Raw genomic sequence first — 21,350 nt, forward strand, 5'->3', positions numbered from 1 at the left:
AGAAGCCAATAATGCGTGACCCATACAAAGGAGTATATAGGGAGCAGGGGGCTTCGAGATTAAGCTGTACTTTCACATATACTGCTGGCAAATACGTCATAGTAGCCTTTTGACCTCAATCATGTTGATGAGTGTACATGTAAGGAAGGTGCTAATGGACTATTAGCACATGTATTTACCATCAGAATTGTGCTCCCCTCTCCCCCCGTCTCGATGGACAAAACAGGTTCATTACTGTTGTTTAAAATGTTCAAGGGCCTGCCAATGTATTTCTTTGTATCGATGGACAGGAGTACATTAAAGTAATAAGAGCACACCCGAAAGCTATTGTTAGAACAAATAAAAACAAAAAGAATATTTAATAATAAACAATGCAGGGTAGCTTCTACTATTTTGATTAGATTGCATCTTGCTACATACTTTACACCAAATCAGTCCTATCAATGAGCTCTTGGAGTACAAAAATTAAGCAATTTTAAGCTCACAAACAATAACAAACACTGAAATACAAAATCTTTGCTGAGCCCTCACCCCAACAAAAAGAGAATATTAGAAATGTAATCTGAATATATGTTTACATTCAGAATAAAAATGTATTTGGGTGAAATTGTACTGTTATTTCATTCAGAGCATGGCGTTTTATCTCTCCATTGTTTTACTAATCTATTATAATAGCTAAAATGGAAAGTGCTCTATAAATAATAATTAGTAATTATACTATTAACATATATTAACATGACATCATTCTCTGATGACAGCACAAATAAACCTTAAACTTAAAAAGAAATTCCAATACTTTTTCAACATTTGATTCAAAACTGTATGATTTGGTTCTTGCGATGAAAACAAATTCATTTAGAGTGGTTTGATGTAAATTTGTTCCTGGTAAAGAATCTTACAGAGATTGTCCATGTTTACAACACAAACACAGCTAATTTATGTACTACCCAAACCCACCAGTGAACCTACACGTACCTTCTGAGTTTTATATGTCATGTTGACAATGGGCATTATGCCCAAAGACGGCTGGGATAGGCTCCAGCTCTTATTGCAGCCCAGAAGGATAAGCACCTTAGAAAATACATGTATGTATATATGTATGTATATACGCATGTATGTTTGTTGATGATGGTAAAATAGTCAGAAATGTGAAAAAAGTTTTCGTTGGGGACCATTTTGTACCTCTCCCCTATTAATGGACTAAAGTAAATGGATTAAAATACATTTTAAGCCAAAACCTATCTATCATAAAACAATGTGTCAGACATCAGATAGCATACATCTAATCATTTCATGTAATAACTTTCAGTGAGGGAGCTTAAAGAGGGATTAAATGTCATGCCACTGTCATGAATTCTGACTACAAGTTTCAGAAGCAAAAAAGCAGGGCATTTCACATCAAAGTACTTTAAATGACTGTTTAAATATCAATCATTTAATTATGTAGAATTATTTTTTTAATAATCTGTGCAGTTGACATTTAAAAGCTTTCACTCCATTACTAGTCTTTATTTAAGATTGCAATATTATACAGCTAAAGCTTTCAGAGCGGTGTATGTTTAGACACATCTTCAGGGAGGTGCTGAATATGGGCGTGGAGCCTCATTTGATTGGACCAAGCAGTTCCACCTAACCAACCCACCACACCTGGCTTTATAAATCCACCCTAAGATGGAGCAACGCTAATTCAGATATGTGGGGGGAGTTGCTAACTGTGGACTGAGGGATTTGATTTTTGCTTGGGTGTCCAAGGAGAGGGCCTTCTAGTTATTGGCTTGCTAGGTTGGAGGAAATTCATACTTAAATTAGCGTGAATACCATCTTGCTCTTCAGCTAGCCTAACTAGGTACGGGGTAGAACAGACATGGCAGACTGGAAAATGCCAGTGAGTTACAACTACAACCCGTCTTACCACGCTTATGCCTACGGTTTAATGTACCCTCAAGGACCCGAGCAAACTCCTCCGACCATGGGCTGGGCGGAGGCCGCGTACGGACCGACAGCTGGGGTCACTGGCAGCTTCTACTCCTCCCAGGCTCCATCGCAGTCCCCACCTGGCAGTCCGGAATGCCCCACCAACAACACTAACGGACATTACCCGAGCTCGGTCGTGTACTACGCGGATTCGCAGTCGCACACGCAGAACGGGCGTCTTTTCCTCTCGCATAACCGCGTCCATTACGACCAACAAGCGAAGGACCAGGACCAAGCTGGTACAGGGAGCGACACGCTAAGCGACTCGGAGGCCCACACCCCAGGTTGACAACTGTTAACGTGAATTGGCTAGCTAGCTAACGGGCATGTGACTGCGGTTGCGACTCAAGTTTGGTAGCTTGTAGCTTCCTTTTTATGGAAGTATATACGTACATGGGTGTAGTACCTACAAAACAAGATACTTGCATTTTTTGGATTCTGAATATATGCAGTGATGTAGAATTCCGTAGCAATAATAACCTTCTCGAAGTAAGCCATGGTAGACGTAGGGTAGCTAAATTGGTAGTAGGAACATTAGAGCCCCGCCCCTTTGAAGGTTGGCGCGAATTTTGAGATTGGTCTCTCGCGATTTGTCTAAAGACTTTTTTTGCTTTTTACAGATTCTTGGAGCTCGGGTAGCAGTCGAGAGGGAGGCGCCCCCCCAACCGACCTCGACCTCCCTCCCTGGATCAAAAAAGAGCGGGCATATGCGTTGGAGAATGGTAGCCCCAACGGCGGTGAAGTTCTTTCCAGCTCCCTCTTGGTGACTGCGGAGGAGCCGACGAATTTGAACGCGGGGGGAGACGAAGTGCCAGCACTGTCCGTTCCGTCTCCGTCCGAGCAGCTGCCGGCGCAGCCCCGCAAAGCCAAAGCCCGTACCGCGTTCTCTGAAGGTCAGATGAACGCGCTTACTGACCGCTTCAACGTTCAGAGATACCTCACGCCAGCAGAAATGAAGACTCTAGCAGGGTTGACTGGGCTTACGTACAAGCAGGTAAAGCTCTAGCTAAACCGTGAAGGTTAAATGAACTTGGGGTATTGAGTTTCCTTCCATTGTTTAATTTTTCCTCCCCTTTTTAAGGTGAAAACCTGGTTTCAGAATCGCAGGATGAAACTCAAGAGACATCAGAAAGATAACAGTTGGGTGTCAGAGAGGTACATTACGGCAGGGATTTCAAATGCATCAACCCCACATTCTCAGGTGACTAAATTCAAAGCACATTTTTTAAAATTTATTGATTTACTCATTTGCTTTTTGTCCACTCTGCCCAAAGTCCTGTCTTTTAAGTGGTAGTGACTTCCTCAGTTTGGACACAGAGAAAATCATCCAACATGGAGGCATTTCAACAGATGGGATAATGTCTTAAAGGCAGGATGATACACACGGTGTATGGTGCCCTTTTTTAATTATTTAAATGTGGTATGTTCAGTGTGTTGACTTTATTTATTCTCAGTTCCAGGTAGATGCTCCAATACTGAACCATGAACTTTTTACCAACCCGCAGTTCAGAGATGCTGTCTTCAAGAAAAGCCCCCAACAAATGCAGTCCTTCTATCCCAGCTACTCTCGGCCTCTCTCCCCTTCCCAAGTGTCCACTAGGCCTCAGGGAAACTGGCCTTTGCCCCCAGTTGTGACGCACTACGAGTTCCCCAACCCCTCTAGTTATGTGCCAGTTAGTGGAAATGGTGACTGTGGAAGTGTTGTTGACCCAGGCAGCAACCCTACACAACTGGCCACAGTGCACAGTGCCACCCAGTGGTCCTCTTAAGCAGTTGTGCTTAGCTGTGAGTTAGAGGCACATGTAAATAGTTTTAGCTTTTGGTTGTAGACCATACATGTAAATAGCTGTGATCCAAGGAACTTATTGTAGATGCTGCTTTTTGTTCCTCTTAACTCTGCTTGCTGCATGCTATCAATTGCACAACCTTTTTTTTTTTTTTTTTTTTTCCCCCTTTTTATGAACAGGAAGTTTTTAATCTAGTTTTTATCCCGAAGCTCTATTTTTGTAAGTTCAGTGAACCATCCAAAGTATTTAATTTTTTTTTTTTAGATAGCCTCACTTTCTTTTGATGCTTGACATGAGTGTTGGTGTGTGACAGCAATGTGACAAGTTCATTCCATCAGATGTATATAATATGCTTCTATGCAAGGCACTGTTCCACATCTGTCAGCAGAGGATCAATACTGCACTAGATTGTATACTGTTTCAAATTATGTACCATATGAATTGTATGATTGCTTTGTTGAGCATTTGCTTTCCAAATGTTCCTGTGCTCCACTGCTCAAGATATTCTTGTTCTTTGACCCCTATCTTTCAAACTGTATCTTTTGAAACCCTACACTATTGTGTAGAATAAATGTTCTTGTGTCGCTGAAATGGCTTTTATTTTAGTAACAAACTGACCATGCTTAGTTCTTTAATTTTATTTGGTGGCGTGGTGGCTGTCGCCTCACAGAGGAGGGCCTGGGTTCGGTTACCTGGCCAGGTGATTGGGGTCCTCTCTGTGTGGAGTTTGCGTGTTCTCCCCGTGTCTGCGTGGGTTTCCTCCGGGTTCTCCGGTTTCCTCCCACTGCCCAGTGATAATGCAGTCAGGCCAATTGGACATGCAAAATTGCCCCTGGGTGTGAGTGACTGTGTGTGTCTGTCTGCCCTGCCTTCTGCCTGATGACACCCGCCCCAAACCCCCCCCCGCTCCAATCCAAAAATGGATGGATAAAATAAATCCAGGTGCACCATATTTCCAAAAGTATTTGCTCACCTGCCTTCACACGCATATGAAGTTGAGAACTCCTTATTACTCCATATGGTTTAATGAGGTCGGCCCATCTTTTGTAGCTATAGCAGCTTCAACTCTTCTGGGAAGGCTTTCCACAAGGTTTAGGAGCGTGTTTTATGAGAATTTCTGGCTATTCTTCCAGAAGCACATTTGTGAGGTCAGACACTGATATTGGACAAGAAGGCCTGGCTCACAGTCTCTGCTCTAATTCATCCCAAAGGTGTTCTATGGTTGAGGTCAGGACTCTGTGCAGGCCAGTCAAGTTCTTCCACGCTAAACTTGTTCATCGATGTGTTTATGGACCTTGCTTTGTGTGCTGGTACACAGTCCTGTTGGAACATGGGGAAGGGGGAGCTTTTGAGAGCGACCCATTCTTTCACAAGAAGCCTGCATGCCTAGGTGCTTGATTTTATATACCTGTGGCCATGGAAATGACAAACACCTGAATTCAATAATTTGGATGGGTGAGTGAATACTTTTGGAAATATAGTGTATTTCAACCAGTTCTAGTCTTCATTTCACTTGATGTCTATGGAGTTTATGTAATAAGTTACCATTAAAGTTTGTTTAGTACATGGTCACTCAGTGTTTTGATGTAATATGGTGCATTGTAGAGAAACAATGATTCAGATTTCTTTACAGTTGTGTCGAGAAAGATGGTCACAATGCCTACAATGCAAGAATTTTACTCAATTTTTTAATGTAATGATGTTAATGGTAAAACAGTGGCATATCTGGGGCCATTTTGCCTTGCCACACCCTTCATGTACCTTCATTAACATATAAAAATTACATTTAGACCAAAATGTTATCTCAGCACCTATCACAACAATGCATTTTCATATTCATGACCATTTCATGTAATAACTTTCTGTGAGGTGGCATTATATCCTTTAGATATCTGGTTCCTGTTACCACCACTATGAACACTGACCCAGAATGACTTAACCATTAATTAACCACCTTAACCATTTAATTAAGCAGAAGTTTAGAACAATTGGGGGATTTCCCTTTTAACATTCACCTGAAAAGGAAACCTGACTTAAATTTTGTTTTACAAAAGAGCATCTCACTTAAAACAGAAGCCATAGAGCAGCTGTGGAATTCCAATGTTGAAATGTGATTGTACCTTCCAATACGTTTTATACAATCCTTCCACTCTAATACTACAGGTCCAGGGATGGGACAGACATAGACAAATATAGTATCTTACCAATGGTGAAGCTTTACCCATTTGAATCAACACTTTAAATAAAGCAATGTGTGTTACTTTTGTTTTCCCTGAGGTTTTTTTGGTATCCATAGTGATCAGTCAGAAGCTTGTGAAAACCACCCACATTCCTATGCTGGTAATGTAGGGGTAACCAACCACATGCAAAAGATACAACAAAGATTATGTTATAAGTTGCTGCAACATCCCTTTTAACTTGTTCATCTTTATGAAGGTGTTTAATTAATCCTCACTTCCGCTGTAAAATCGCTTATTAATCTTTTAATTTGTTCTATTATATTCAGGGAAACCCACCATGGCCTTTATCAGAAGTCTGTGTTAGCAATGCCATTAGACATTTTTTCCTAAGAAAAAAGGTGGCTTTATTGAAAAGATTGTATATGTACAGCTGAAGTAAGATCACAGTAACTGGTGACTATTGTACATATTGCTCCCATGTCCCACATCACATAAGCATGATAAAATCCATCCCAAATCTCATCTTGAAGCTTTTATACTATTCCACTCCACACATTCATAGCAGTGATTTGTACATATATTTGTTATTACCAATAAGAGCCCATGGTACATGAAGGATCCTTCAAAGCTCAGCCTTTTCTATCCATGTGCTCTTTTATGGCAACTTGCTATCAAAGTTAAACAAGCTTTACAGGACTCTTGCAAAAATCCTATTCAACCTGATATGAAACTGTAGTGCACAACTCAAAATATGTAAATGAAGAGTGCACTATTGTAAATGACTAAGTTTGTATGCGTGCGAAAGGTCACACTGGTAGGATTGATTGGTTATTTTTTGTCACAATGTTACTGTTAGCACAGTGGCAAATTTATCATAATTTCCAATCTGCCTGCTTTGGACAAACTAAAACAGTCCAGCTCAGTAATTACACATTTTTAACTGAAAACTGAAAACCCCACCTTATGTAGTGAATGTTAAGTCAGTTAAATTCCATGTTTTGTTGATTTTCTAAATAAAAATAAGTTATCACATCCTCTACAGGGAACAAATTGAAACAAGACATTTTTCCGCTACTTTCAATGCACAATTACTATTTATTTGCTGAACTTAACACATTTCTATACATTTTAATGCACAATTGGTGTTTTTGCACAATTTATTTTTATGTTTGTAATGTAGTGGTTCCCAACCTGGTCTTCAGGGCCACCCAAATGGTCCACAGTTTTCCTTTATCCCTACATATTGAGAATTGTGTTGGAGCAAAAATGTGGACCATCTGGGGGCCTTGAGGTCCATGTTGGGAACCACTCCTGTAGAGGATGTGTAATTGTTTTCACTCATGTAATATGACTAGGGGTGACTGTAGTCTTTATTAAGTTCAATAAGAATTTTGCTAATATACTGCAAACAACTTGTCCAAACTGCAGAGTGTGAATCAGTTAGTTCTGCGATAACAGATAAACTGTGTCCAAAGGCTTGTCACTACCTGCTCATCCAACCTGAAAATGAAGCATATTAAAAGGGACTTTGTTTGTTCTTTGTTTTATAATAACAGCTTTTATTCATCTAGATGTTGGAATACCGCTGTAACGATCTGACTGCATGCAGCCACAAGTGAGGTTATTTACTGATGTTAGATGAGTAGTTCTAGATAACAACTGAAAGTCATCTGGAGGCATCCTCTTGACTGATGCTTGGCACAGAATACAGTGGGCCTTAGGTTCACATGTGACTGCGCCAAATTGTCCCATTCTAATAGTCAGTGCTGTTCAATGAAGAGTATATAAGATGTGTGTGCAAAATTTGGCCTATAGCATAAGATTTTAAGAACTTTACCCACTGATGTCTATTGTTTTTTTTATGTACATGTATATAAAATATATGCAATTGGTCTATTTGTCTCACAACAAAACATGATTCAGTATTAGAGGAATACCAGACTGAATCTGTAGAGTGGAACAGAATTAGCTTTCCTCAAGTAAACATTATACATCTCTTCCCCACTCATTTGTCATAAATACCCTTTTACAATTTAAAACCATGTTCCCTCACATATATTCAATGCACCACTTGCTCCACTGACACATTACATGGTGTCCAAAGTAACCCTTATTGAGAAAAATCCCATGTCCCTTTTGTTAACTTATATAGACTCAAGTCCTTCATATGCTATGGGTTATATGGATGAAAGTACTTCCTGCTTCTTGTATGCCATCGGAAATACCAGTCTACGTAGAGGCATTGTCTTGGTTTAATTTTAAACAGCAAGTCAATACTTTGGAATGAACTATGCATTCGACAGCCCGAATGCCACTACCGACAAGTCAGATCTAATTTTAGTGCAATGACTGAACAGGCAACTGTTTAACTCGACTGTCTTGACTTAACTTAACCAAATGTGAACCAGATGCATGTCTAGAATTTGCTGAGCATATATTTTAACAGCTATGTACCTTCAAAGGAATACTCCTGCATTTCATTTTAAAACCTAATTTCCATATGCTTCATCTGTACTATATGATCAATTAACATGTTAGCATGTGTCAAGTTTCCTTGTACTTAGTAAAAAAACTTTGATGAAACATGCTTAAATCACACAGAGAAATTACTGTCAGTGGCAACAGATCATAAACTACAGATGCAGACGATAAGAGATTAGGTTAAAAAAGCTATGGTAGTACCATAGTCTCATAGGTGTAAAACAGACGGTTAGGATTCCATTTCTCGAACAGCTGCTCGTTTTTCACTTCTTTTTCACGACTCGTTTGGCGATGGAATTTAACATTCCAGCAAATCAAAACTTGTGTAGGCTCACTGGGCACTGGTGCATGAGGCCAAATGTTCTTGTCCAAAAAGGCAGAGAAATAGAGAGACAGAGAAGGAGAGAAAGAGACAGAGAGAGAAGGAAAAAAAAAAGAAAGTGTCTTTTATGCTCTCCATCAGTCCATCTTCAAGCTGCGGTAGATGTAACGGATGAAAGTCAGCGAGGCCCAGAACGAAACGGTCCCCAGCATGAGAGAAAAGACGAAGGCTGTGAGTAAGGAATAGCCAAAAAACTCCACACTCTGCACTAGACCACTCATGCTGGATCGATTGTGGTAGTAGAAGAGAGAGTAGACAAATATAAAGAGGCCAGTGGAGCCTGTGCTCAGGATGCTGCGCCACCACCAGCGGTAATCTTCGCCTGAGAGCAAGAAGTACGTGAGTGCTACAGAGATGCAGGCCCCCACAGAGAGCAGTATGGCAAAGACACAGAGCAAAATGCCATAAAGAGTGTAGTGCTCTCTTCCCCACACGGTGGCAAAAATGTAGTACAGCTCCACTGAGATGGCACTGTGAAAAAAATGAGAGAGAGAGAGCGAGAGAGAGCGATATGAGATAAAAGTGGTCTACACAGCTGTGGTTTTTAACTCCAATGCTGCACTCATTCAAAGCAGAGAGTATAGTGGAGCTAAACAGTGCACAATATGGGACAAGTTTAAAGCAATGGTCAGTAACCCTCCTCCTGGAGATTCCAAATTGCATCTAACATGCTGCCCCCTCCTCCTGATATTAATGCATCTGACCCAGCCAATCAAGGACATTAAGTGAAGTTTATCTGTAGCATGTGCAGATTGTGGTTTGAGCTACACTCCACAGGAAGGTGGATCTCCAGGATTAGGGTTGGTTACAACTGTTCATCACCAAGAAAAAACTATGCTAACCTAATGTCCATCTTTTGCATCTGTAGTATACTACAATTTGATAGATTTACCTGTATTAAGAATAGAAAACCTGTTGACTAGAAACTCACTTAAAATAAAAGCAACTGCACAGTTGCTGAATTAAAATGTTGATATACAATACATATTTTTATTAACTCTTCAATAAAACTTGTAATGCATTATTACATTAACTTGCATTATTGCCAGGGATACCACAAAACCTTAGTGAAAATTAAGGTAACAAGAAACTGCTTTTTACCATGTTGCTTCTGTCACATTCTCTCATGCCTGTTCCAAGACCTGCATTATTAGAGTATAACAGTTGTAGCTTCTTATGTGAAATTTGGCTAGACTCAGGACAAATATTTGGGGACATATTCGGCCTTCATTTTGCATTAATTTAACACATGAAAGACCAATTTTTATCAAATCAAACAACAAATTGCAAAAATAATACTTGTTAACTGGCTATAATGCTGTACTCCACACCTTTTATCCCCTTGCTGTGATATCAGCACTCAAACTTTTCAGCAGTGTAAGCCTTGTAAATGGATTATATTTATGGAGGAAGAAGAGTTTCTTGAATTTTGTCAACTATAAAAACAAATTCCAATTCATGATAATAATAATAATAATAATAATAATAATAATAATAATAATTATTATTATTATTATTAGAATAATAAAATGTATTCTAAACATGATGATGAAAAATATATTATATAATGAAAATGATATGACTATTTAATATTTCTGATTTATTCAAAACAATCTAATCACAGACATATCTAAAGTAGACCCTGTCACTGCCAGAAAGTTTAAAGGGTGAAAGTCCCTATCATTTTGTATTAGCAAATTTCAAGGTTAGGACCAAGTGCTGTGGTGCCAAGTGGTGCTATGAACATTTTCCCACACTGGATTTAATGCTACATCTAGCGTAGCACTTCTTTTCGCACTTCTGGAAATGTAAAGGTTGTAACAGGTATTGAAAACATCCTTCACTTTGGATTCTGTAGTTTTACAACTACTACAAAGAACAACTGTCTTTGAATACTATGGCAGCCTGTTAGCTGACAAGCTCAAACAATAACTTGTCCAAAGACGAAATACTAGACACCCAGTTCAATGTAGGTGTGGCTATCACTGTAATGCAACTTAAGTAACTGCTGATTTCTAATGTACTGTTAGGCAGAGTAACCAAAGCTGTCTAGCAAGATTACAAGAGTACAGGTATCACACATGCCTTCGCCAACTATGACTTAATAATCCAATAATTGCAGAATCATGTTTGAAACGTGTTTACATGTACTTGGGTAAACAGATAATGGAAAAACGCTATAGATCTACATGATTCAGGCAGTAATCAGATTTCGGCTTTGTAACTGGCCACACAGAATAAGATGGGAAGAACAGCAATTTATGGAAGTAGACTACTCATTCTCTTACTAGCTTCAATACTCACCTGAAAGGTAGGAACCCTCCGATGGCCATGTGCACAGCTGTGTGTTTGTACCAGGGCTGCTGGGGGATCTGGCGGGGGATGTTGCGTGTGCGGCATGGAGCCTGGAAGCTGCCGGCCCGATTCTTACCCACAATTCCCCCAATGACTGTGAGGGGAAAGCCTACTAGCACCCAAGCACCTAGCAACAGGAGCACAGTGGAGGCAGGGAGGGCTTGTGTGGAACCACTCCACCAGTGAACAGAGTTTACTACACTCCAGGTCAGAAAGAGAGGAGCTGAGAGAGAGAGAGCGAGAGAGAGAATGAGAGAGAGAGACAGAGAGTGAGAGAGACAGAGACAGAGAGAGAGAATGAGATTTTTGCCTTTTAATAACACAAAACTGCAACACCAACATGTACAGTACAGATGTCTAAGGCTTTCCTTCTGTATATTGAGGTAGGAGTTCAAAATAAAGATTTTTGCACCACTGAAAATACACAAAACTCAACATAGCTACATGTATATCCATCTATTCAGCCTACAGCAGTTTAGCCACCACCATTTACACTGAAGAACTTCAGCCTGGATTGCTTTTTGAATAGAAAAAATACAAAGCAGAATACTGGTCATTCATATATATTTGATTTTCAACCTCTGCGTCCCTTTGAATTAAAAAAAGCTATTTTTGTATCTGACAGATATGTCATAAAACAAGAAAAATGTAGGATACGAGCCCTGTAAAGGGAAATAGTCACATAGCTCATTGCTATTTGTGCACTCCACTAAAAAAAAAAACTTCTGAGATACAGTTTTGGAAATGCTAAAGTGTGTATGTAATTTCCTACATCTCCCAGAGTTCCTTTGCATGTTCCTCTTTAGTTGACCACTCAACATCACACAGAAACAAGTCCTGCATGCAGTCTTTCCCAACCATGTTGATCTAAAGCAAAGCACAACATCTCACCAGAGAAGAGGGAGGACGTGAGGATGATGTTCCAGACCCAGCGTTGCCCATGGATCTGAGTGTAGAAGTTGCAGGAGCAGTAACCTGACACACAACTGGTCAGTGCATAAAGCACGATCGCTGCAGAGTTTATGGCACCATGGCGATGCACGTTAAACATCCCCAGCAACGCCATGACAATGATTCCTGGCAACAAAGAAGGAAGGCCAGGATAACAGGTTAAGAGTGATCTGAGAGCACCTTCATGTCAACAGCAAAGATGTAATCTGCAACTAATTTGTTGTCCTCTCTTATTCACACACACACTGGGTCCACTAGGGCTGTCAGTATTGATAATACTGTCGATCTAACAACTATTTGATGAATAAACATGTAAAAAAAAAAGTTAAAACCATGAAAATGGACTTAACATATACAGACTTTTAAAATACCCAAAATATTTGTCTGAAAAAGGTAAACTAGGAAACCCATAAAAAACTCCATATGTATTTTCACATAAATTAAAAAAATATATAAGAACATATGCATGGTGTAAACAATTGAGAGCATCCATTGTGCCGTATGTCTTACTACAAAAGAGACCGTTTAAAATACTGTAAAATATGCATTATCATCATGATATTTATTTAATTAAGAAGGAACATTTTAGGCAATGTTTTTTTTAGTCGAGTAATCAGGGATAACTGAGTAGAGTCATCACAGCCTTAACATTTGCAAGTGTTCACAATGCAGTTGATGGTTTCTGTAGTGCACTGATTCTCACCTGTGGCCAGAGTGAGAAACTGCGCTCCCACTCCCAGAACAGAACACAGCAAGCTCTTATATGGTGGAAAGCGAAAGACATCAGTATGAATGATCTTCCAGCCATTATCTCCCTGATCCAGATCATCACAGCTGCCATCTTCCTCTACGTTATACCTGGAAGAACAGTAAGAACGAGTAACAGAGCTGCAACCAAGACCACTGAATTACATTCTGCCCTAAAAAAAGATCTGAATCAAGGGGGCAAAGCTTAGTGTTTGTATGAATATAGATTAATTCTCATAATGAAGTTGGAACATTTTATAAAAGGGAATGTATTCTCAAGCAAAATATTTCTTACACCAAGAAATTATAGTTCTTTGGCTTTTATGTCTCTGTGAGGCCTGTGAAATGTTCCTTGAAAAAGACACTGTGACATGAGATAAGGACTTGTAAATGCTAACCTCCAATCTATCCTACCAGACTTGGTGATAGCAATGGTTACAAGAGTTGGAACTGGGTATTTCCATTACTGGGTGAAAGGTGACTGTTTAGGAACCTTCAAGGCATTTGTCCTGACCAAGAGCGACTCTTGCTGCTTAGGACGCGCATGAAGGACACAACTTTTGTGAACACCCAATGACAGTGTTCAGTTTTGTTTCTAAGCAAAACCAAGTCTGCATTACAACAACTTTCATTTGTAATGATGAATCAATAATTGCATTTAGACCATCTGATTTACATACAATTTCATAATATTATAAATGCTTTGACCTAGTCCATGTTAGACAGGCAAGATACCTGCAGGTGCCTTTACCCCCAGCACTTTTTTTTCTCTGACACTCTCTTTTCACTCTTAAGAGTTTTAGCCTGCTGATTTTCTTTAAGCTTTTACCTTAGTTAATCTTTTGCATTCAAGTTTGTGTTTTTGTGTGAACATGCTGACTTGTTGAGATTATTTTTCTGTATTTTTATCCATCTTTTGATTATGTTTCGCTGTTAATGTTCCTGTAATTCTGAAAACAAAACCTTTTTTCTTCTATAACCTATTTCACTTTTGGAATTTAATTTGTGATCATCTTTTTTAGTTTTGAGGTACAACACATTATAGATAGTATGACTGGGTGTTTTTTGTACATTTCTAAAAATTTTTTTCAATCATGCTGTGGTAAACTTCCCAATAGCTGTTTTCGTCCATACATATTGACAAGAGTATAATATTCCATATCAAAAACCACACCATCATAAATTGAGTCCAAACTGTGGTTTGCATGTATCTGAATTGCACTTCGCTACATTAGCCTCATAGCTCCAGTCCAATACTAAAGATGCTCTAAATACCAAACATACATTGACTAAAAAACTGCATGAAGGGATTCTTCGCTGACCTATATCTCCAAGGTCAGGCGTCCATGTATCCATGTATGTCATGATTTTGGTTGATCACTGTAGTTCAAAAAACTGCTCTAGAAACAGCACGTTCATTCTTGTGACTTTATAAAGATGGCTTACTTTGCTATGCCTCAAGCTATTTTTATACTTCCAAGAAGGAGCTATTCTACTTTAGTTTCCCTCCTACACAAAGGAACAGAATTCTAGATAGATGCCATTAGGCAGTTTACTTCTTGACTGCAGGTTAAAAGGAATAACCGTCGCCCAGCAAGGGTCTTTACTCACAGATGTATATACAATGAACTAAACACATATATATTCAATGAACCCATACCCAACTCAAAACTGACTATGGCAATCATAAAACACCTTTTACATTTCACATTGTTTTCTCTTCTTAAAGAAATACTCCAGAGACAACAACAGAAAACCTTTGTATGTGAAGTTTATCACAGAAGAGAAGAATGAACTATAATAGAATAGTGAGCTGCTGAACTGAATTTATGCAAAAAAATCGTGAACATTTTCATGAATTCTTCAGTCAAACGTTTTTGCAAAGCAAGCTGTAAATCTGCATAAATATGTCCTTCAGAGGGCAAGTTTATCAGAGGGAAATTTCTGCAGTAATTTGTTACCAGTGTCTTCTGCCAGCTTGCCATGGATACCAGAAAACCTTAGGGAAAACTAAGAACTGTATTACTGTGCTGCTCCAGTAATTAAAAGCTGGATAAAACTTCATAATAACTTTTGTAAGATATTTTCTTATGTCTGCCTCACTCCAAGACCTGTAACTGTTATAGTTTCAATATCATATTCTGCAGTCTCACAGTTTGTTTATTCAGAGTACTCTCCTCTACTCTATCTATATGACTTATTCTCTCCTCTAGTTCTCCATCATTTATGCATCCTTACCTAGCAAAATCGTTCTTTAGCACCCTCATGAGGATGATGATGACAAAGCCCAGCAGCAGTACCACCAGCACCAACGAGTTGATAATGGACAGCCAGTGGATCTCCAAGGTCTTTGGGAAGAAGGAGTAATCTCGTAGGCGCTCGGCCCTGCGTGCATGAGGCAAATGGCTTTCAAACCAGTGCACACTGTAAGTGTGAGTCACTGAGAGTCCTTCACTGCTGCCCCCGGTTCCCCGGCCTGCCCCACCACCTCCTTCCTCCAGGGGCACCGGCTTCACATCCTTAACTGACACATTGGCGAAGATGACAGAGTCACCATTATACTCAATGTTGAAGTCCAAGTGAGTCCATAACCCCACCTGAGGGCAAAAAATAAAAAGCATTAAAGGCAACATATGAATGTCGATGATTTGTTTACTCTGCTGCATAGTAAGATCCAACGATCAGCACCTAATGCAGATAATATTATTTAATATTAAAGATACATGGAGCTGAAGATATTATAAGTGTAAGAGAAAACACCAGCAATAATACACTGACATTTCTGAATGGCTTGAGGATTTTTTAAGACCATAGATTGCCATGGATAGCAAAAACTGTGTGTTTAGCCATGTTAATCTAGTACTTTTACTGTTAAGAATGTAATGACTACTTTCAAAATTTTATTTCAAAATCATAGAACAGAATTAAGCAGCTTTGTATAGGTTTCTGTTATCATTATTTTCCAAGTAATCAGGGTTTCCCATCCTTCAAGTGTAGGAAAATGGCCTGAAATCACTTTTTGTGGTAACATCTATATGCATTTTATCTATATTACTTCTGCATGAATAATTTTCACCAATTCTCAGGATTCTATTGGTTTTAATATGCTAATGTCTTCAAACACTTCTAAGCTGACATGAACTACCTGCTCACTTTTATAAAAATCAACTGAATATAAAACATCAAGGGTAAAATAATAAAACAACTGCAAAATCATCAAACCTAACCTTTAGCATGAGGATCACATGCTATAAAAATAGTTTTATTGTAAAGAGAAAACGTGCAAACTAAACAAAGTAGGAGCAAATACAGAGCCATACAGAATCAAAGGCACAATGACTGGCAGTGCATTAACTGACTATAAATAGCTATAAAGAAATCCAGAGTTCATCAAAATTTTAAAATGTATTAATGTGTATAGAAATGCTGTGCATGCTGTTCATTTACAAAAAAAAACATTTATCCTGAACAAGAGTATGATGAATAATGAGTTATAAAACATCAGCTCTACCTTTTTTTTCCTGCATTAAGTTGTGACAACCTATGCAATTTTAGCCCTGATTTGTCTGTCTCAAACAAAGCTTTTAAATATGCAATGAATTCCAAAGATCACCAAATAAGTTCAGAAACTACAATACACTGCTCAGACTTAGTTCTGGCAAAATAATATGACAGATGTTTCCTGCTTTTATTTCAGAAACAAAGTAATTGAGTGGTTTCCACTGCAAAATTGTCTTTAATTAACAATGTTTTAGACAAACCTGCTAACACAATAGTTATCTAATTACTTATGCATAATTTATATTTATTATCATACACATGTACTGGACATTACATACATACATACGTTCTATCATTATTAGAAAGTTATACATTTCAATAATTTGCTGCAGTGCTTTGAACTAATGTTGTTTAACTAATGAAAGTTTTTGTTGTAAATGAACAGAAAAACAGCTTATCCATCATCTCTAATCATGATTATAGACAACAACTACAACCCCAATTCCAATGAAGTTGGGACGTTGTGTAAAACATAAATAAAAACAGAAAATCCTTTTCAACCTATATTCAATTGAATACACTACAAAGACAAGATATTTAATGCTCAAACGGATAAAAATTTATTGTTTTTTTGCAAATATTCACTCATTTTGAATTTGATGCTTGCAACACGTTCCAAAAAAGTTGGGACAGAGGCGTGTTTACCACTGTGTTACATCACCTTTCCTTTTAACAACACTCAATAAGCGTTTGGGAACTGAGGACACTAATTGTTGAAGCTTTGTAGGTGGAATTCTTTCCCATTCTTGCTTGATGTACAACTTCAGTTGCTCAACAGTCCGGGGTCTCCGTTGTTGTATTTTGCGCTTCATAACGTGCCACACAGTTTGTGTTGTAACACATGCAGAATGTGGCTTGGCATTGTCTTGCTGAAATAAGCAGGGACGTCCCTGAAAAAGACGTTGCTTGGATGGCAGCATATGTTGCTCCAAAACCTGTATGTACCTTTCAGCACTAATGGTGCCTTCACAGATGTGCAAGTTATCCATGCCATGGGCACTAACACACCCCTATACCATCAGAGAATCTGGCTTTTGAACTTTGCGCTGATAACAATCCGGACAGTCCTTTTCCTATTTGGCCCGGAGGACACAACGTCCATGATTTCCAAAAACAATCTGAAATGTGGACTCGTCAGACCAGAGGACACTTTTCCACTTTGCGTCAGTCCATCTCAGATGAGCTCGGGCCCAGAGAAGCCGGCGGCATTTCTGGGTGTTGTTGATATGTGGCTTTCACTTTGCATGGCAGAGTTTTAACTTGCACTTGTAGATGGAGCGACGAACTGTGTTCACTGACAATGGTTTTCTGAAGTGTTCCTTATATCCGTTACAGAATGATGTCGGTTTTTAATGCAGTGCCACCTGAGGGATTGAAGGTCGCAGGCATTCAATGTTGGTTTTCTGCCTTAAGAAACGTTGTTCTTAAACTGTTGGACTATTTGCTCATGCAGTTGTTCACAAAGTAGTGAACCTCGCCCCATCCTTGCTTGTGAACGACTGAACCTTTCAGGGATGCTCCCTTTATATTCAATCATGACACTGACCTGTTTCCAATTAACCTGTTCACCTGTGGAATGTTCCAAACAGGTGTTTTTTGAGCACTGCTCAACTTTCTCAGTCTTTTGTTGCCCATGTCCCAACTTCTTTGGAACGTGTTGCAGGCATCAAAATCAAATGAGTGAATATTTGCAAAAAACAATAAAGTTTATCCGTTTGAACATTAAATATCTTGTCTTTTGTAGTGTATTCAATTGAATATAGATTGAAAAGGATTTTCTGTTTTTATTTATGTTTTACACAACGCCCCAACTTCATTGGAATTGGGGTTGCACATGAACTATTATTTATAAACTTCTGTACATTTTCAAATTATGATAACAGCTATTAATGGTCAGTTAATAGTTTAACTTAATTATACATTTTTACTGGGGCTTGTCACACAAGATGCCGACTACTGAGATGTTTATCGGACCCGTTATCTCACTACTTACACAATTTCACATTCATGATTCATGTGAGAATACTTCATATAGTCTTCAGTGTTATATACTTCAACCACTACACTTATAACAAAAGCTTAGTTAAGACACAATGTCCGCAATGGTAAGTAAACATATTAAAATGTATGAAATATATGAAAAAAGTAAATCGTCTGATATGATTTGTTATTGGATCGCTATCAAAGACCATTTTTATACATCAGTCAGGTCCAAAATGAGAACAAGAAAAAAATTAAGGGAGGGGATAGGCAGACCTTGTGACTGTGAGGCAGGAAACCACTCTCCTCCATGTATCCCACAAATCCCCAGATAGGAATATCATCCAGGACAAATTCAAAGTAATATAGCTCCTCAATAGCTTCTCTCAGCTGATCCACCTAATAAAACAGTAACATTAGACATCAAAGTTTTTGATATTTAATAACAACACATTGTTGTTGGACAACTCGGTTCAACAAGTTAGTCTAATTTGCATGTAAAAGTTTCTATTGTTAAATAACATCTTAAATTTACGCAAATGGTCGCTGTCAAGATGAAATCTGAGGATTAAAAAAAATCCACAACTTCAATTTATGTTAAGATTTCATTATAAGTCATTTTGGACCATTTCTATTGGACCATAATTAAAAGAGGTACAGGCATTTCCAAATGGCACACACACACACACACACACACACACACACACACACGTTCTAAACCGCTTATCCAGACAGACATATACATTCACGCACAAGTCTCCAAATAAGATGATTGATTTAGGCTATCAACATTTAGTGTGTCCAGTTGGCCTGACTGGGAGGAAATTTAAAGAGACACAGGGAGTATACGCAACCTCCACACAGAAAGGACCCTGGATGCTCAGCCAGGGAACTGAACCCAAGCCTTCGATGCTGCAAGGCCACAGCGCTACCCACTGTGCCCATGGACAAAAATGAATAACAAACAATTACAAATAGATAAATAAAAAAGGGGATCTCTGAGATTGTGATAGGACAATAATAAATGTAAAAAGGAATGTTGGAGTTGAACATTACCTCTTTTTCAGAGAGGGTGAGATGGCACAATATCTGTCTTTCTGTGTTGTCCTTGAAGTGGATCTTGTACAAAGACTCTGCCATCCTGTCCCCATCTAAAACCTCTCCAAGACTTAAGGCTTTATGACGCACCTGTAATAACATTGACTTACTGCAAGATCACAGAATATCTTACCATTTCAACTGCAAGCAACTTTAAAAAAAATAATTTATTACAATTTACCTTCTCTATAATTCTGTTGAAACTTACTGGCAATTTGAATGATTTTAATGCATAATTTAACTTACCCTGCCAGTCTCTCTTATACAGTAAGAAAAAGAACCAGACTGACAAGATCTTTTATATGCAGGGTTCCACACATGGGGTTCTTATATTTCTAAGTTATTCTTGCTTATCTTTGTCCAATAAAATATTTGTTAATTATTTGGTCTTTTTTTTTTATTCTGAGCACTCAATTAATCTTTAACTTAATGGGTAGATGACTAACGTAATCAACCCTGACAGCCCAAAAGTGAAACAACCACATTTAGATGAAAGAGCTTAACGCACCTCTTTAGGTCTGCAAACAGGCAGCGTATAATAGTGATATGTTTCCTGGGGGTTGTGATAAGGTCCCACTTTGTTAACGTAAAGAACGACAGGATCGCCCTGCTTGTAATTGATGGCCCACCCAATCTGTGGCAAAAGGCACAGAAGCAACACACAAGACTCCATGGCCCACCCACGGGCCAGTCTTTGTGTCATGACAAACCCTGTCAAAGACAAAATCAGATAGAGAAAATAGATGTTTATTATCATATAGCGGTGGTTACTGCCTTCGTTGTCGCACCCTAAACAGAGCTCCCCCTCTAGCATTTTACATCCCTCCATGCTCATAACCATACCAAAAGTTCCAATACAATACACTAACACACAAAGCACATATAAAATGCATGATACGAGTTAACAAATCCAAAAATTCCCAAGTAAATTCCCATGAGCAGACTATAAGATCCATAGATTACCTCTAATGTATGCACTAACAGAAAGAGATCAAAGCAAAATCAGAATCAGTCATAACTCAGAAGTTCGCAGCGGTTTTACAGCAGTGTAGTCAAGCGGGTAAACGTGCTGAAGCTTTAACTAGCCAGCGGTTATTAGATGACCATGCACAATTATGAATGAATAAGTTACTTAGAATAAATGCTGAAATGTTAACAGCAGCTTTGCTGTACCCAGTGTCCTTATCAGCGATAAACATATAAGCTAGCTTCTACCTTAGCACCTCGGACAACACAGTTTCATGTAGCCACTAGGCTAAAACTGCGGATTATTGAATTTACGAACAAACCACAGCTACATCTCGGTGTCATATAGTGTATATCCGTAAAATGGGAACATCTGACCTAATTACATAGCTTCAAATGCTTCCGCATGAGCAAAACGCTGCAAACCTGCTTCAGATGCTATCTTAAATTGCTTCGACTCCTTCCTCGGGCTCAGCTTTCTCCTTTTATCAGCTGGTCAAGACATACGCGCAATATCATTATCTGTTCGTGTTACCAAACAGCGGACCATAAATGGTCCTCCAAAATACAGATTTTATTCAGCGTTTTAAAACATACAATCCAGCAACCGAATCCACGTCACCTTAAAATAAAAAATATCGCCGTTTGGGCTTTTCCGGGATGGGCGGGGCGAAGAAACACAGAACACCTACACCTGTTAGGACCCTTTCCCTCTTCCCTAAGGACATCCGCTGTTTTGCATTAAATGCACAGGTTAAAAAAATACACTGGCCGCTCTCAGCTAAAATGTATGAAATGTAGCTGTCATTTTTAATCTCTCTCCACCCCGATGAATTGCATCACAGGGGGAGCGTTTGCTGATCTGTGGGTCAGAGACAAGCTCTGATC

The 21,350-nt window shown here is 38.8% G+C and overlaps 2 protein-coding genes across 3 annotated transcripts; one reads left to right on the forward strand and one right to left on the reverse strand.

Annotated features, from left to right (window-relative positions):
- Window positions 1–1,701: 1,701 nt before the first annotated feature.
- Window positions 1,702–4,363, forward strand: nanog (nanog homeobox). Its single transcript, XM_017716005.2, has 4 exons — window positions 1,702–2,258; window positions 2,595–2,968; window positions 3,056–3,175; window positions 3,429–4,363. The coding sequence occupies exons 1-4, from the start codon at window positions 1,865–1,867 to the stop codon at window positions 3,741–3,743; spliced, it is 1,203 nt and encodes a 400-aa protein (XP_017571494.1). The 5' UTR covers window positions 1,702–1,864; the 3' UTR covers window positions 3,744–4,363.
- A 1,957-nt stretch (window positions 4,364–6,320) lies between these two features.
- Window positions 6,321–21,281, reverse strand: tm9sf1 (transmembrane 9 superfamily member 1). Of its 2 annotated transcripts, none has more exons than XM_037537215.1 (9): window positions 21,085–21,281; window positions 20,005–20,207; window positions 19,455–19,586; window positions 18,675–18,797; window positions 15,096–15,454; window positions 12,814–12,968; window positions 12,051–12,236; window positions 11,109–11,382; window positions 6,321–9,275 (listed from the first exon to the last, which is right to left on the reverse strand). In XM_037537215.1, the coding sequence occupies exons 2-9, from the start codon at window positions 20,197–20,199 to the stop codon at window positions 8,882–8,884; spliced, it is 1,818 nt and encodes a 605-aa protein (XP_037393112.1). In that variant the 5' UTR covers window positions 20,200–20,207; window positions 21,085–21,281; the 3' UTR covers window positions 6,321–8,881. The 2 variants fall into 2 exon arrangements, with proteins under 2 accessions (XP_037393112.1, XP_017571450.1); XM_017715961.2 differs by having other exon boundaries at window positions 20,889–21,281.
- Between the last annotated feature and the right edge of the window lie 69 nt (window positions 21,282–21,350).

Source organism: Pygocentrus nattereri, chromosome 3 (assembly GCF_015220715.1).
Source record: "Pygocentrus nattereri isolate fPygNat1 chromosome 3, fPygNat1.pri, whole genome shotgun sequence".
NCBI classification, from domain to species: domain Eukaryota; kingdom Metazoa; phylum Chordata; class Actinopteri; order Characiformes; family Serrasalmidae; genus Pygocentrus; species Pygocentrus nattereri.

Coding starts and splice junctions, on each gene's coding strand:
- tm9sf1 (XM_037537215.1), bottom strand. CDS start 20,199: ATGACACAAAGACTGGCCCGTGGGTGGGCCATGGAGTCTTGTGTGTTG. Junction 12,969..15,095: donor CTAAAGAACGATTTTGCTAG/GTAAGGATGCAT, acceptor CTGTTCTTCCAG/GTATAACGTAGAGGAAGATG. Junction 11,383..12,050: donor CACGTCCTCCCTCTTCTCTG/GTGAGATGTTGT, acceptor TCTCTCTCTCAG/CTCCTCTCTTTCTGACCTGG.
- nanog (XM_017716005.2), top strand. CDS start 1,865: ATGGCAGACTGGAAAATGCCAGTGAGTTACAACTACAACCCGTCTTAC. Junction 2,259..2,594: donor CTCGGAGGCCCACACCCCAG/GTTGACAACTGT, acceptor TGCTTTTTACAG/ATTCTTGGAGCTCGGGTAGC. Junction 2,969..3,055: donor CTGGGCTTACGTACAAGCAG/GTAAAGCTCTAG, acceptor CCCCTTTTTAAG/GTGAAAACCTGGTTTCAGAA.